The sequence below is a fragment of the Aedes albopictus genome, chromosome 3, assembly GCF_035046485.1.
Source record: "Aedes albopictus strain Foshan chromosome 3, AalbF5, whole genome shotgun sequence".
NCBI lineage: Eukaryota > Metazoa > Arthropoda > Insecta > Diptera > Culicidae > Aedes > Aedes albopictus.
The window spans coordinates 238,213,182-238,225,043 of record NC_085138.1 but is presented as its reverse complement, the minus strand read 5'-3'; the positions used below and the strand labels follow the sequence as shown (position 1 = coordinate 238,225,043).

The 11,862-nt window shown below is 41.4% G+C and overlaps 2 protein-coding genes across 9 annotated transcripts in view; one reads left to right on the top strand and one right to left on the bottom strand.

Moving 5' to 3' along the window:
- Positions 1-1,360: 1,360 nt before the first annotated feature.
- On the bottom strand, positions 1,361-1,642 carry LOC109407703 (cytochrome c oxidase assembly factor 3, mitochondrial). Its single transcript, XM_019680852.3, has one exon. The coding sequence runs from the start codon at positions 1,640-1,642 to the stop codon at positions 1,361-1,363; it is 282 nt and encodes a 93-aa protein (XP_019536397.2).
- Positions 1,643-2,044: 402 nt separating this feature from the next.
- The window catches only part of LOC109431240 (F-box only protein 25), a 49,331-nt gene continuing 39,513 nt past the window's right edge, over positions 2,045-11,862 (top strand). For 3 of the 8 annotated variants that reach the window (XM_062859688.1, XM_062859687.1, XM_062859686.1), the window contains exon 1: positions 2,049-2,748. The gene's annotated coding sequence lies outside the window, so the exon portion shown is untranslated. Of the gene's footprint in view, positions 2,749-11,862 lie in introns of all 8 variants that reach the window. The other 5 variants (XM_062859691.1, XM_062859692.1, XM_062859690.1 and 2 more) reach the window with 5 other exon arrangements.

Sequence of the window (11,862 nt, the reverse complement as noted above, 5' to 3'; positions counted from 1 at the left end):
AGAATTGATCTAGCCGCACAAGTTTTTCATGTACCATATTCTCAGGTAAAGCTTTTAAAATGAGCTGTAGGTGATTGAATTTAGATACGACGAAATGAATTTTTCAGCACTGGTTGGAAGACACCTCGACTGTTAATATCCGTACTACCCCAAACCGTGTGATGCGCATTGGCGTCACAGCCAATGATAAACGATTTGTTGTTTTCTTTACAGAATTGAATAAAATTTGTGAATTTAATGATGCAATTTCATGAGGAGGTACCCCAGGAACATCACCAGGAAAGTAAGCTGAAGCCACTGCGATCGCGGTTTTACTCCTAGTGGTTGATACATCTACCATGGTCACAACAATGTCCTCTCCGGGAAAACTCTGCAATAGGATAGCATTTTAACGTTTTACGTACTAGGACAGCAGTTCTGAGAGAATCTTGTTGCTCATCATAAAATAGTTTACTCCTATTTTGTGTTAGAACTCCAAGAATATTTCGTGTATTGGACGATGTCTCTTGAATAAGCGCCACTTTCAGTCCTTCTTTTTTAAACCTTCGACTCAATACAGCAGAATCACCTTTTGCGTGATGAAGGTTTACCTGTACGAACTTGTACGTTGGCCTGGCCTGTCCATAAACAACGTAGACTCTGGGGGGGGGAGGGGGTTGGCACTTTTTGCCAAAGACTACGCTCCATGCAAATTTCGGAGATTTGCGTAATTCATGGACAGCGCGTTGTATGCCTTTGCAGACTTAATTTCATCGGCATCGATAGTAGGGCTGCAAAATGAAGCTTTTCGTGATTTGCAGAGAAAGAGGATAGGCTTGCAATACGAATAATTAGTACATGCTAGCGGGTAGGGATTTGTTTGGTCGTATCCCAACACACTACTCAAACCGTTTGACCAACATTGCCACCGCCCCCTGGTTGGTCGAACCAGCGAATGTTTCTGCAACCGTAAGACGAACTGCCAAATTGTGTTGCACCAACATGTCGCTTTGGTTGCACCAACATCATCCCCCATTTGAAATCACACTGTGTTTGTGCAACAACACTACACACGGTACGATTGGTTCGTCAAACATTGGCTCCGCCCACCGTTGGTTTGAGTAAAATCAAACTGGTTTGATTTTTGCCGACCAAACCGTCAACCGTCAAATCGGTTTGACGAACTGCCAAATCGGTTCGCCAAGCAGCATCACACACGGTCAAACACAGCACCAACTCAACCACCAACCTGGGGGCGGAGTCAATGTTGGTCAAACCGTTTGAGTAGTGTGTAGGGCACCTTATGTAAACTAGATCAAATGCAGAGGAGTTTACCGTAAATGCGCTTACCTAAGTTAACTTATGAAGCAAATGAAGGGATCTACTGTTTGTCCGGAACTTCCACCTTCAGCGGTTCCTCGAAATCGTCCAGGAATCGCTCCTGCTTCACCGAGTACATCGAGTAGAGGTAGATTCCCAGCACGGATCCTCCGAGCGCGAGGGCCGTGATTTTGTTGTTCCTCCGCTGGCGCTGCAACTTCTGAACGCGCTGTAAGTTCTGCTGCTCGATCAGTCGCATAAAGTCAATCTCGGTCTTTTTCAGCTTCCGGGTGGTGTCGTCGATTTTCAATCCGTGCTTTTGTTGCTCAGGGCCCGAAGACATTATTATTTTGCGGATTTTGGGAACAATGAAGCACCTTTGCACAACTGTCGGAATCGGAAATTATTTCGCGATTTTGCACAGTTTTACATCGGATCTAGAACCGGTCACGTACCACACACTCGTTCACTCACAGTGACATAACAAACTCCTTCGTCGTCGTCGTCCGACAGCTTGCGCGAAGAACGCGTGCAGATGACTGTCAAATTATCGGCGATTTTGACTTTTCCACCATTCTTCGTCAAAAGCTAGGTCAAAAGTAAGGATGCAGCCATTTGTTTTGTTTGATTTTTACACCTTTTACCGTTAGCTTCTTGATCGAAATGTTTGTACACAAAAATCATCTGTTTTCGTCTTGCGATGGCGTGAGCGAGGTGTAAACAAAATCAAGTTCAACAGTCCGCGAACAAAGAGAATCGAACGGCGGTGGCGGAGGAACGCGAATCGGATTCTCTCCGAGAGCTGCTCAGCTCCGATTCGTTCGTAGGTGGTAGTAGCCGTACGGTACCGTTGTGTCGTCGTCGTCGCCGTGTTGCGTTGGATTTCGCCAGTTCAGTCAGTCGTCGGGAGCAGCTGAGAGCGTGCAGTCAGCAGTTTACCTTTGGAAGTCCTACGTGCGTCGTGTTCGCGGAGTGAAGTGCGTTGTCTTCTCTAGACAGACAGACAGACACAGCAGCAGCAGGAAGGAAAACAAGAGCCTCTGCACGGCAGCGCAGAAAATAACAGGCACGGAATAGTTGTGTGCGGAACATTTTGCGTCGTCGTTTTTTTTTTGTGTTTTTTTTTCGCGCTGGATCAAACAAGCGAGAAAAATAGTGATTTCAGCCATTGCCCGTCGTCGTCGTCGTGAATTGGAATTGCACTCGAGTGTGAAGATTGTGTGTGCAGCAGCAGAAGGTGCATTTAGAATTAGCCGACGAAAATTCCTAGACAAGACTGTGCCAGGCCAGTGCATCTCGCAACGTCTTAGAGGCCATTTTTAGAATCGGTGGAAAAACGGCCAGGCTGAGCTAGTAAAGAGAAAAACTCCTCAAAGAAATTCATTGCATGTAACTACATACTAGCGCTGCGCTGGGAGGAGGAGATTATTATTATTATTGGAAAACCAGGTGAGGCAAATCGTTTGAAGTGTGGACGGGAACATGCAATATCTTCCCCAATCGAACGGAAAATCATTAGAGGCACCTTTGCTGGAACGTTCACTTGTGGGAATATCATTTGCGAGCGAGGTAGGGTTTGCGATATCAGTGAAAAAATTTAAAGTTCACGATTAATAATGAATGTATCACGATTTCTTTAAAATAACGCAAAACTTCATGCAAAGTTCTAAAATCTTTTGTTTTTCAATTCATTGGGGGCTGTCTATAAAACATATTATACACTTTTTGAGGAGTAGGAAGACGACCATCTGACGATAGACGATAGGCTTTAATACCGTCCTGATATTGAAGCGAATTAGATGTAATTAAATTTGAAAATTTAATGTTGAGAAACATTGGTCAAATTACCCCAACGAGCGCAGAACAAAAACGCCACACACGATTCCTCTTGTTTTTTTTTTTCATTTATTTACCAATCAAAAACGTTACAAAACGTACCAAAATTTTTAAAAAAAGAAACTTATTCCAAGAATGCAAATACACATTGTCCAAATACTATCTTAAACAACAATCTTTGATTCCACCTTTGGTTTCTCAACATGTTTTGGAACATAAACAAAGAGGGATTTTTGTAGCGTTTCATATTATACATAATTGCCTCTACTACTATCCATTAGGCAGCTTTCATGTCTTTTCTACTATCTCAGATGGTCCGATGTATGCTGCTACTATTTCAGTACAATTATTGATGTTTATGTGTATTCTGTTTGTTATCAAACCTTCAACCCATTTCCACACTTTTCCGGAATATTTACAATCTTTAATTCTATGGAAATTGATGTCGAGTTTGTTGCATATAACACATCTAATCTAGAGGTTATCCAACTGACCTCTTACTTTATATTTACACATTTTTTTTATTATTAGAGAAAATATTGTTTCAGAAATTCCTGATGGGATTTCTCCATGAGTTTCTCTTCATGAATTCTTCCATGAGCATCTTGCAGAGTTCCGATAGTGATTGTTTCAGGGTTTGTCCCAAAAAAATGCTTCATGAATTCCTCCCACGATTCCTTCAGAAATTTTTAGAGATGCTTCTGCAAGAATGCATTGACGAATTCCTCCGGAATTGTTTCCATAGCTTCCTTCGGTGATGGATTCTCCAGAGAGTTTTTCAAGAATTCCTCTATGGGTTTCACCAGATATTCCTCCTTCCTTTTTTCGAGGATTCCTCCAGGAATTTCTGCAGGGATTTCCAAAGGAATGTCAACAGAAATTCTTTTAGGTAGGTATTTCTACAAGTATTTTTGCAGAGATTTCTTCAGGGATTCTCCTTCCAGAATTCCACTAGAGATTACTCCAATAATTCCATCTGGAATAATTCGAAGTATTTCAGCAGTAATATCTTCCAGGAACCCTTACAGGAAATTTTACCAGAGATTAGCTAAAAATCAATCCAAGAGTTCATTGAAACATTGCACAAAACATTGTTTTGGGAGTCCATCCAAAGATTCAAACAATGATTCATCCAAAAAATATTGCAGACATGGATTTCTTTATATGTTTTTCCTACTGAAATTCTTCCAGGAGTTCGTTAAAAAAATTTCCTGGGATTTCCTAAGGAATACCTCATGGGACTGCTTCTGCAATTCAGGAACTCCTGCAGGGATTCCTCAAGGAGTTCCTCCACGATCTCTTCTCAGAATTTCTTCAGGATTTACCAAGAAATTTTCCATGCATCTTTCCAGGGATTCCTCCTTGGATTCTTGCAGAGATTTCTCTAGGTTTTTTTTTCAGTGATTCCTCCAGGAATTCCACCAGATATTCCTCCAGGAATTGCTTCAGGGTTCATTGGGTTGCTTCTGGAATTCTTTCTGGAATTCCTCCAGAAATTCATGTAGGCATTTCTCCAGGAATTAATCAAGGAATTTCCTAATAAATTTTGTCAGCAATTCATCCAGGAATTTCTCCAGAAAATACTTCAGGGATTCCTTCAGAAATTCTCTCAGGATTTTCTCTAGGAACACCTTTTGGAATTTTACCAGGAATTCCTCCAAGAAGTCTTCCAGATCTTCTTCCAGGAACTGCTGCAAGGATTCCTCCAGAAATTCCGCTAAAATTCCTCCAGCTTCTTCAGGAATTTTTCCAAGAATTTCTCCAATGATTCCCAGGGATTCCTTCAGAAATTCCTTCGAGGATTTCTTCAGGAGTTCCTCCAGAAACTTCACAAAATGTTTTCAGAGATTTTTCCAGGAGTTGCTGCAGGAAATTCTTTGAAGATTCCTCCAGCCAGGAAATCCTCCAGAAGTTCCTGTAATACTTTCGGGAATTTCCTCTGGAGATTCCTCTAGAAGTTCATCCAGTAATTCATTCAAGAATTCATCTAGAGATTCCATCAGGAATTCCATCATGAATTCTTCCAGGAAATCCTCTTGGAATTTCTCAAGGGTTTTTTTCAAAAATTTCTCCAGCAATTCCTCCAAGAAATCCTCTGGAGATTTTTTTAGGAATTCTTCCAGGGATTGCTCCAAGAATTCATCCCAAGAAATTTCTCCAGGAACTCTAGCTGGGTCTTATACTAGAATTCCTCCAGGAATTACGCCCGGAATTTGTTCAGAAGTTCCTCCAGGCATTTCTCCAGGATTCTCGCCTTAGATTTGCCCAGAAATTGCTTCGGAAATTCCTTCAGGAATTTCTCCAAGAATTCTTCCAAGGAATTTTCCAGAAATTGATCTAAGATTTCTTCTGGGATTTCCTCATGACATCCCTTCAGAAATTTCTCTAGGTCAGGGGTTTTCAGGCATTTCGGCTCGCGGTGCACTTTTTGGAATTAAATTGCTCTACGGTGCACATGTTCATTATTGTTTCAAATTTTCAAATTCGTCAAAAAAAACTGTCGTATTTTTCATAGCAATTCCAAGAGGCGTATGTCTCGTCATTATTTTTTTTTCACCATGTCTATGTCTATGATGTGACATAGTTATTCGACTCGGAATATTTCTTCCTCAGAATGTTTTTGGAAAATTTCAGACAAGATCTTTATAAATAAATGCTGAATGAAATCTTGAGCCGAATTAGTGTTATTTTGTTTTCAAGAACCTCGGTTAAGTCCTTCGAAAACTACTGTATTATTTCTAGTGTGGTTTTTCAATAGACGTTTTTCCAAGACTTTTACTGAATTTCTTAAAAATTTCTAGCAAGAGACTTGGAAGGTTTATTTTCAGAGTGTAGAATTAGCAACTAGTTAAAATACACAAAAATAAAAACAAAAAAAAGGTTTATTTTCAGAAACTTGGCATATACATATTGACAATATTTTTGATAAATTCATTTCAGGCACTCTTGTCAATTCGAAAGGAAATTTATATGAAAATTATAAGCACGTTAACAGTAGAATTCCTGGTTAACTGATTTCGATTGATTCCTTCTCTGGTATCAAGCAAAGCCACAGAAATATTTGTAAAATTTCTTCTGACAATTGTTTAGCATAATAATTAAAGATACATTTGAAATGCCTTCCATTACGAGCTCTTGGAAAAATATAACATTTATTAGGAAAGTTTTGGCAGACTTGTTTCATGATCCTTCGCGAATATCTGAAACGGTGTTTGCTGGATTCAAGGTTGACACGCCGGCTGGAAAAAATGGAAATTTTGCTCTCAATCCCTTTGAGCGCCTTCCAATAATTCAGTTGTTCTAATTAACTCGAATAATTTTTCATGAAATGTGTAATGAATATAAATTTAAATACGCAAGACTTTCCTGAAGTGCTGCGGTGCACTTGTCATTGCTCCGCGGTGCACCAAGTGCACCGCGGTGCACGATCTGAAAACCGCTGCTCTAAAAATTCTTCAAGGGATTCGCTGCTCTTAAAATTCTTCAAGGGATTCCTCCGGGAATTTAGCCGAGAATTCCTCCAGGGATTTTACACGGCTTCCTCCAGGCACCAGGGATTCATCCAGGTTTTTTTTTACAGGGATTTATCCAGGAAGTCTTCCAGGGTCTGCTCTGGGAATTCCTCAAGTGATTTCTTCAGAAATTCCTCTCAGTTTCTCTTCAAAAATTCATTCAGGAGTTCCTTCAGATATTTCAAAAATCCTTCAAACATCTTTTCAGGGATGTACCCATGAACTTCTACAGGACTACCTAATGTTTATTTTGAATATTTCAAAAATTTGTGGAGAAATTCCTCCTGCGAATAGTATTGGAAGATAATTTAAAAGGGCATGCATACAGGAACTAGGAAATTCTATGTTAGTCTTCAAAAAAGTTCGTAATTTCCAAAAGATTTCAGCTATATTTTGTTATGGATGTTTTGCAGACATTAACAAAATAAAAATCAAAGCAATATAATGCACGAGTAATTAAAAATCCTTTATCTTCCAAAAATTGGTCACCGCTACCAGCATCACGTCCTTTGTGGTGTTACAGCCCGAACAAATAATTTTTCTTCCCATACAAATAGTTTTACGAAGGGGTGGGTGGGTGGTGGGTGTCGAAGTAGGCCAATTTTGGCGTTATGATACTTGTGAATGAACCCTAACGCTTTAAGAATATACTGTTCTAAAATTCAATTCCATCGTGCATCGTTTAGTTATAAAAGCTGGTAGGTACAAATTTGGTAAGGGTGCTTGCCCCCTTTTTCTGAAGTTGCTTAAGGACTTCGTCACGGAATTTCTTTCGGAAATTTCCCAAGGCAGAGTATTGTACCATTTGGGCAGGAATTTTTTAACGAATTCGATCACGAGTTTCTTTGATAAATTCTTTCAAGAATCCTTGGGAAACTGCAGGAATTTATAAAAGCATTCTTGCAGACGATATTTCAAGAGCTCATCTTGGTTTCTCAAGGTACCCACTGAAATTTCTCCAAAGACTTTATTTAGGGATTCCTGATGATTTTTTACAGGGAATCTCAAAAAAAAAGCTCCACATATTCTCATGGGAATTCTTCCAAAAATTCTTTCGGGAGTTTCCTCGAGGAATTGTTTTGTAAATCCTTTCAGAAAATCCTAGTAAAATTCTCCAGAGCAGTGCTGAAAAATTCATTTCGTCATGTCTAAATTCAATCACCTACAGCTCATTTTAGAAGCTTAACCTGAGAATATGGTATATGGAAAACTTGTGCGGCTAAACCAGTTCTGCAAGAAAGTCACGTAAAAAACGCTATTTTTCGAATATTTAAGGTAAATGTCACGGACTACCTTCGAAAAATGCAAATGATATTCGCGGTGAATATCATTCAGCATTTTTCAAAGGTAGTCCGTGACATTTACATTAAAAATTCGAAAAATAGCGGTTTTTCCGTGACTTTCTTGTAGAACTGGTTTAGCCGCACAAGTTTTTCATATACCATATTCTCAGGTTGAGCTTCTAAAATGAGCTGTAGGTGGTTGAATTTAGATATGACGAAATGAAATTTTCAGCACTGCTCCAGAGATTTCATTGGAACATTCTCAACAAGTTGCTCAAGCAAGTGGGATTCCATAGTGATGCTTATACAAGAATTTCACCTGGAATTCGTTAAGAAATCATCTTTGGGAAATTTGTTTTTTCTAGGTATTCTTCTAGGTATTCTGCGATCAATACTCTCAGCTATTCATTGGGGAATTCATACAAGAAATTTCATCGGGAATTACTTTGTAATTTTTTAACAGGTACCTACCTTGAATCCTTGTTGGCTACAAAATAACTTTACTCCAACGCCGAGCGTATAGTAGAGCACCATCTTCGTTGGTCTTGGGCGATGTTCCTCCAGTTTCCCCGAACGTGTAGGGATCGTAGATCTTCTTCAACCGCGTGCAGCCAGCGAGTTCGCGGCCGCCCACGAAGTCGCCTACCTCTACCGGGTTCTCTGCTGAATATTGTTTTCGCTATTCTTTCTTCCGACATTCGCACTACGTGTCCAGCCCACTGAAGTCTGCTGTATTTTATACGTTTCACAATATTCGCATCTTCGTACACTTGGTACAACTCGTGATTCATGCGTCTGCGCCACACTCCATTTTCTTGTTTCCCACCGAGAATTGTCCGCAGCACTTTGCGCTCTAAAACTCCAAAAGCTTTTCGGTCTACCTTCGTGACCGTAGAGGGCAACCGGAAGAATCAGCGTCTTATACAGAGCGAATTTTGTTTGCGTTTGCAAGTTACGGGACCTAAGCTGGCTACGCAATCCGTAAAAGGCCCTATTCGCAGCTGCAATACGCCTTTTCACTTCACGGGAAACGTCATTGTCACATGTCACTAGTGTTCCAAGATAAACAAATTCTTCAACAACTTCAAACACTTCCCCATCAATCACTACCTCAGCACTAACACCACTAGGCCTGCTTCTGTCTCTACCCGCTATCATGTACTTCGTCTTGGTAGAGTTAATCGTCAAGCCTATCCTCGCTGTCTCTCTCTTCAGAGGAGCATAAGCTTCCTCCACTGCCCTACGATCGATGCCGATGAGATCAATATCGTCCGCAAAACCGAGGGGCATGTGCGACCGTGTGATGATAGAGCCATTCCTCTGCACGCCTGACCTCCTAATCGCTCCTTCGAGTGTAATGTTGAACAATAAATTTGAAAGAGCATCCCCCTGCTTCAATCCATCCAAGGTCACAAACGACTTCGTCCGCGATCCGAATACTTGATTTTGATCCATCCAGCGTTGCGCGAATCAGTCTAATTAGTTTCGCCGGAAAACCATGTTCTGACATTATCTGCCAAAGCTCATATCTTTTCACTGAATCGTACGCTGCTTTAAAATCAATGAACAGATGGTGAGTCTGCAAGTTATATTCCCGAAATTTATCTAGGATCATCCGCAGGACAAACATTTGATCCGTCGTTGATCGGCCCTCACGAAAACCGCCGACGAAGGACTCCTCAAGAGGTCGCAGTCTGTTGAACAGGACACGCGACAGTATCTTATACGCCGAATTTAAAAGGGTAATCCCTCTGTAATTGGCACACTCCAGTCTGTGCCCTTTCTTGTAGATTGGGCATATGAGGCCATCCAACCAACTGGTGGGCAATTCTTCATTCTCCCAAATCTTTATAATAATCTGGTGGATTGATTGATGTAGCTGCTCGCTTCCGTGCTTAAGAAGTTCGACCGGGATCTCGTCCTTCCCAGCAGCCTTGCTGTTTTTCAGCTCCTTAAGGGCCTTTTTAACCTCATCCAGTGTTGGTGGTTCCATTGCTTGACTGTCATCCATTATGTTAATCCTGTTCCTGGGTGCTCCTTCGCTGCTACCATTCAACAAATCTTCGAAGTGCTCCTCCCACCTGGCTGCCACCATTGTTTTGTCTGTCAGCAAATTTCCTTCCCGGTCATTGCACATGGCGGGCACTGGCGCAGTCTTGTGCCGCGCGCCATTGACAGTTGCATAAAACCTCCGCATATCGTTCCTGTCCATACTTTCCTGCGCTTCAGCAATAACACTCTCTTCATGTTGCCGTTTTTTCTGCGGTGGATTCGTTTCTCTTCTGCTCTTGCAACTCTGTACCGCTCTCTGTTCTGCCGGGTACCGGCCACTAGCATTCGACTTCTGGTGGCATTCTATTACAAGTTTTATTTTTGTGTTAAATGTATTATTTTAACTTGTAAATAATCCCCTAGTATTAATAAAAAAAAAAAAAAAAAAAAAAAAAAAAAAAAAAAAAAAATAAGGCAACCGCCAGAGAAAATACGATTACAGGATTGACTGATGGACCAACAACATTTATGAAACCTCGTCATCCTGTCATCGGAAATTGTTATCCAATAGGGTAACAGGGCAAAAATATATGTTATGTGTTGTATTTGTCCATGTGTGAGGTCCTAATTTATTACGCATTTGTAAGGTTCCACCATAATATGTTATATTTGGATGTGCATTTGTAGTGCTTCATTATTTTTTCGTAATAATGGCGCCCAACGTGGGGCACGGGTTTTGTAGGTGTCCATGTTATGGCGCCCAACCGCAAAACCCACGCGGGCATTGTAAATAGTGTACATATAGCAATAGTATTAGGTTAGGCTTGTGTTTAGATGTAGAAGATTTTTCGTCACGATCGTGACGGAGTACGGAAATGGGAAACTTTGCCTGTTCTGCACAACTACGTTGTGAAGCAAGTTTCCATTTCTTTTGTGTTGAGTTTATTTAGTTAATCCAAGATCGATAATCATGTGTGAGGTCCTAATTTATTACGCATTTGTAAGGTTCCACTATAATATGTTATATTTTGATGTGCATTTGTAGTGCTTCATTATTTTTTCGTAATAATTCTTTTCGTTCGTCACTCGTTGGCAGTCCTCGTCAAACCAACCATTACGTTGGCGTCGCTGAGTGGTACCTATCACCTCTTGCGCTGTTGTTGTCACTGCTTCGTGGATAACTCCCCATAAGCTGTTGACATCTCCAGATCCGTTGGTCTCTCCTATCCTCTCGTCTAGCTTCTGATGGTACTGTGTAGCAACCCCTTCGGCTGACAAGCGATGGATATTGAAACGCATCGTCCTGTTGTTTCTTGAACTCGTGACGCTGGATAATCGCGCCCGAATTTTAGCGGCTACAAGATAATGATCCGAGTCGATGTTCGGGCCTCTGTAGGACCTCACATCTATGACGTCCGAGAAATGTCGCCCGTCGACCAGCACGTGGTCTATCTGGGAGCAAGTGTCACCACTCGGGTGTCGCCAGGTGTGTTTTCGGATATTCTTACGTGCGAAGTAGGTACTGCTGATTGCCATCCCTCTAGCAGCAGCGAATGTCACAAGGCGCAGACCATTATCGTTGGTAACAGAATGAAGGCTTTCCGTTCCAATGACAGGTCGAAAGAAACTTTCTCTGCCGACCGGGGCCGCGCTGCCTACATTGCGTTGAAGGGGCTGCCTTCTTAGGTATAGCTGACGCAATACAGCAGTTCATACTCAGCCGCTGGATGCCAGAACAGACGCTGTTTGAGCCGCACCTCCTTGGTGAACAGACGCTCGGGACGTACCTCCTCAATCTAGCTGAAGTCAGAAGGACAACAGTGCCCAGGCTGCACTACCAGCTAAGCACAGGTTATTGCCCTAATATTCATGAGTTACTTGTGTGGATTTGAACTCGATTGGTCAATTATTTTGGACGTTATGGCAATTTTAGTACATGT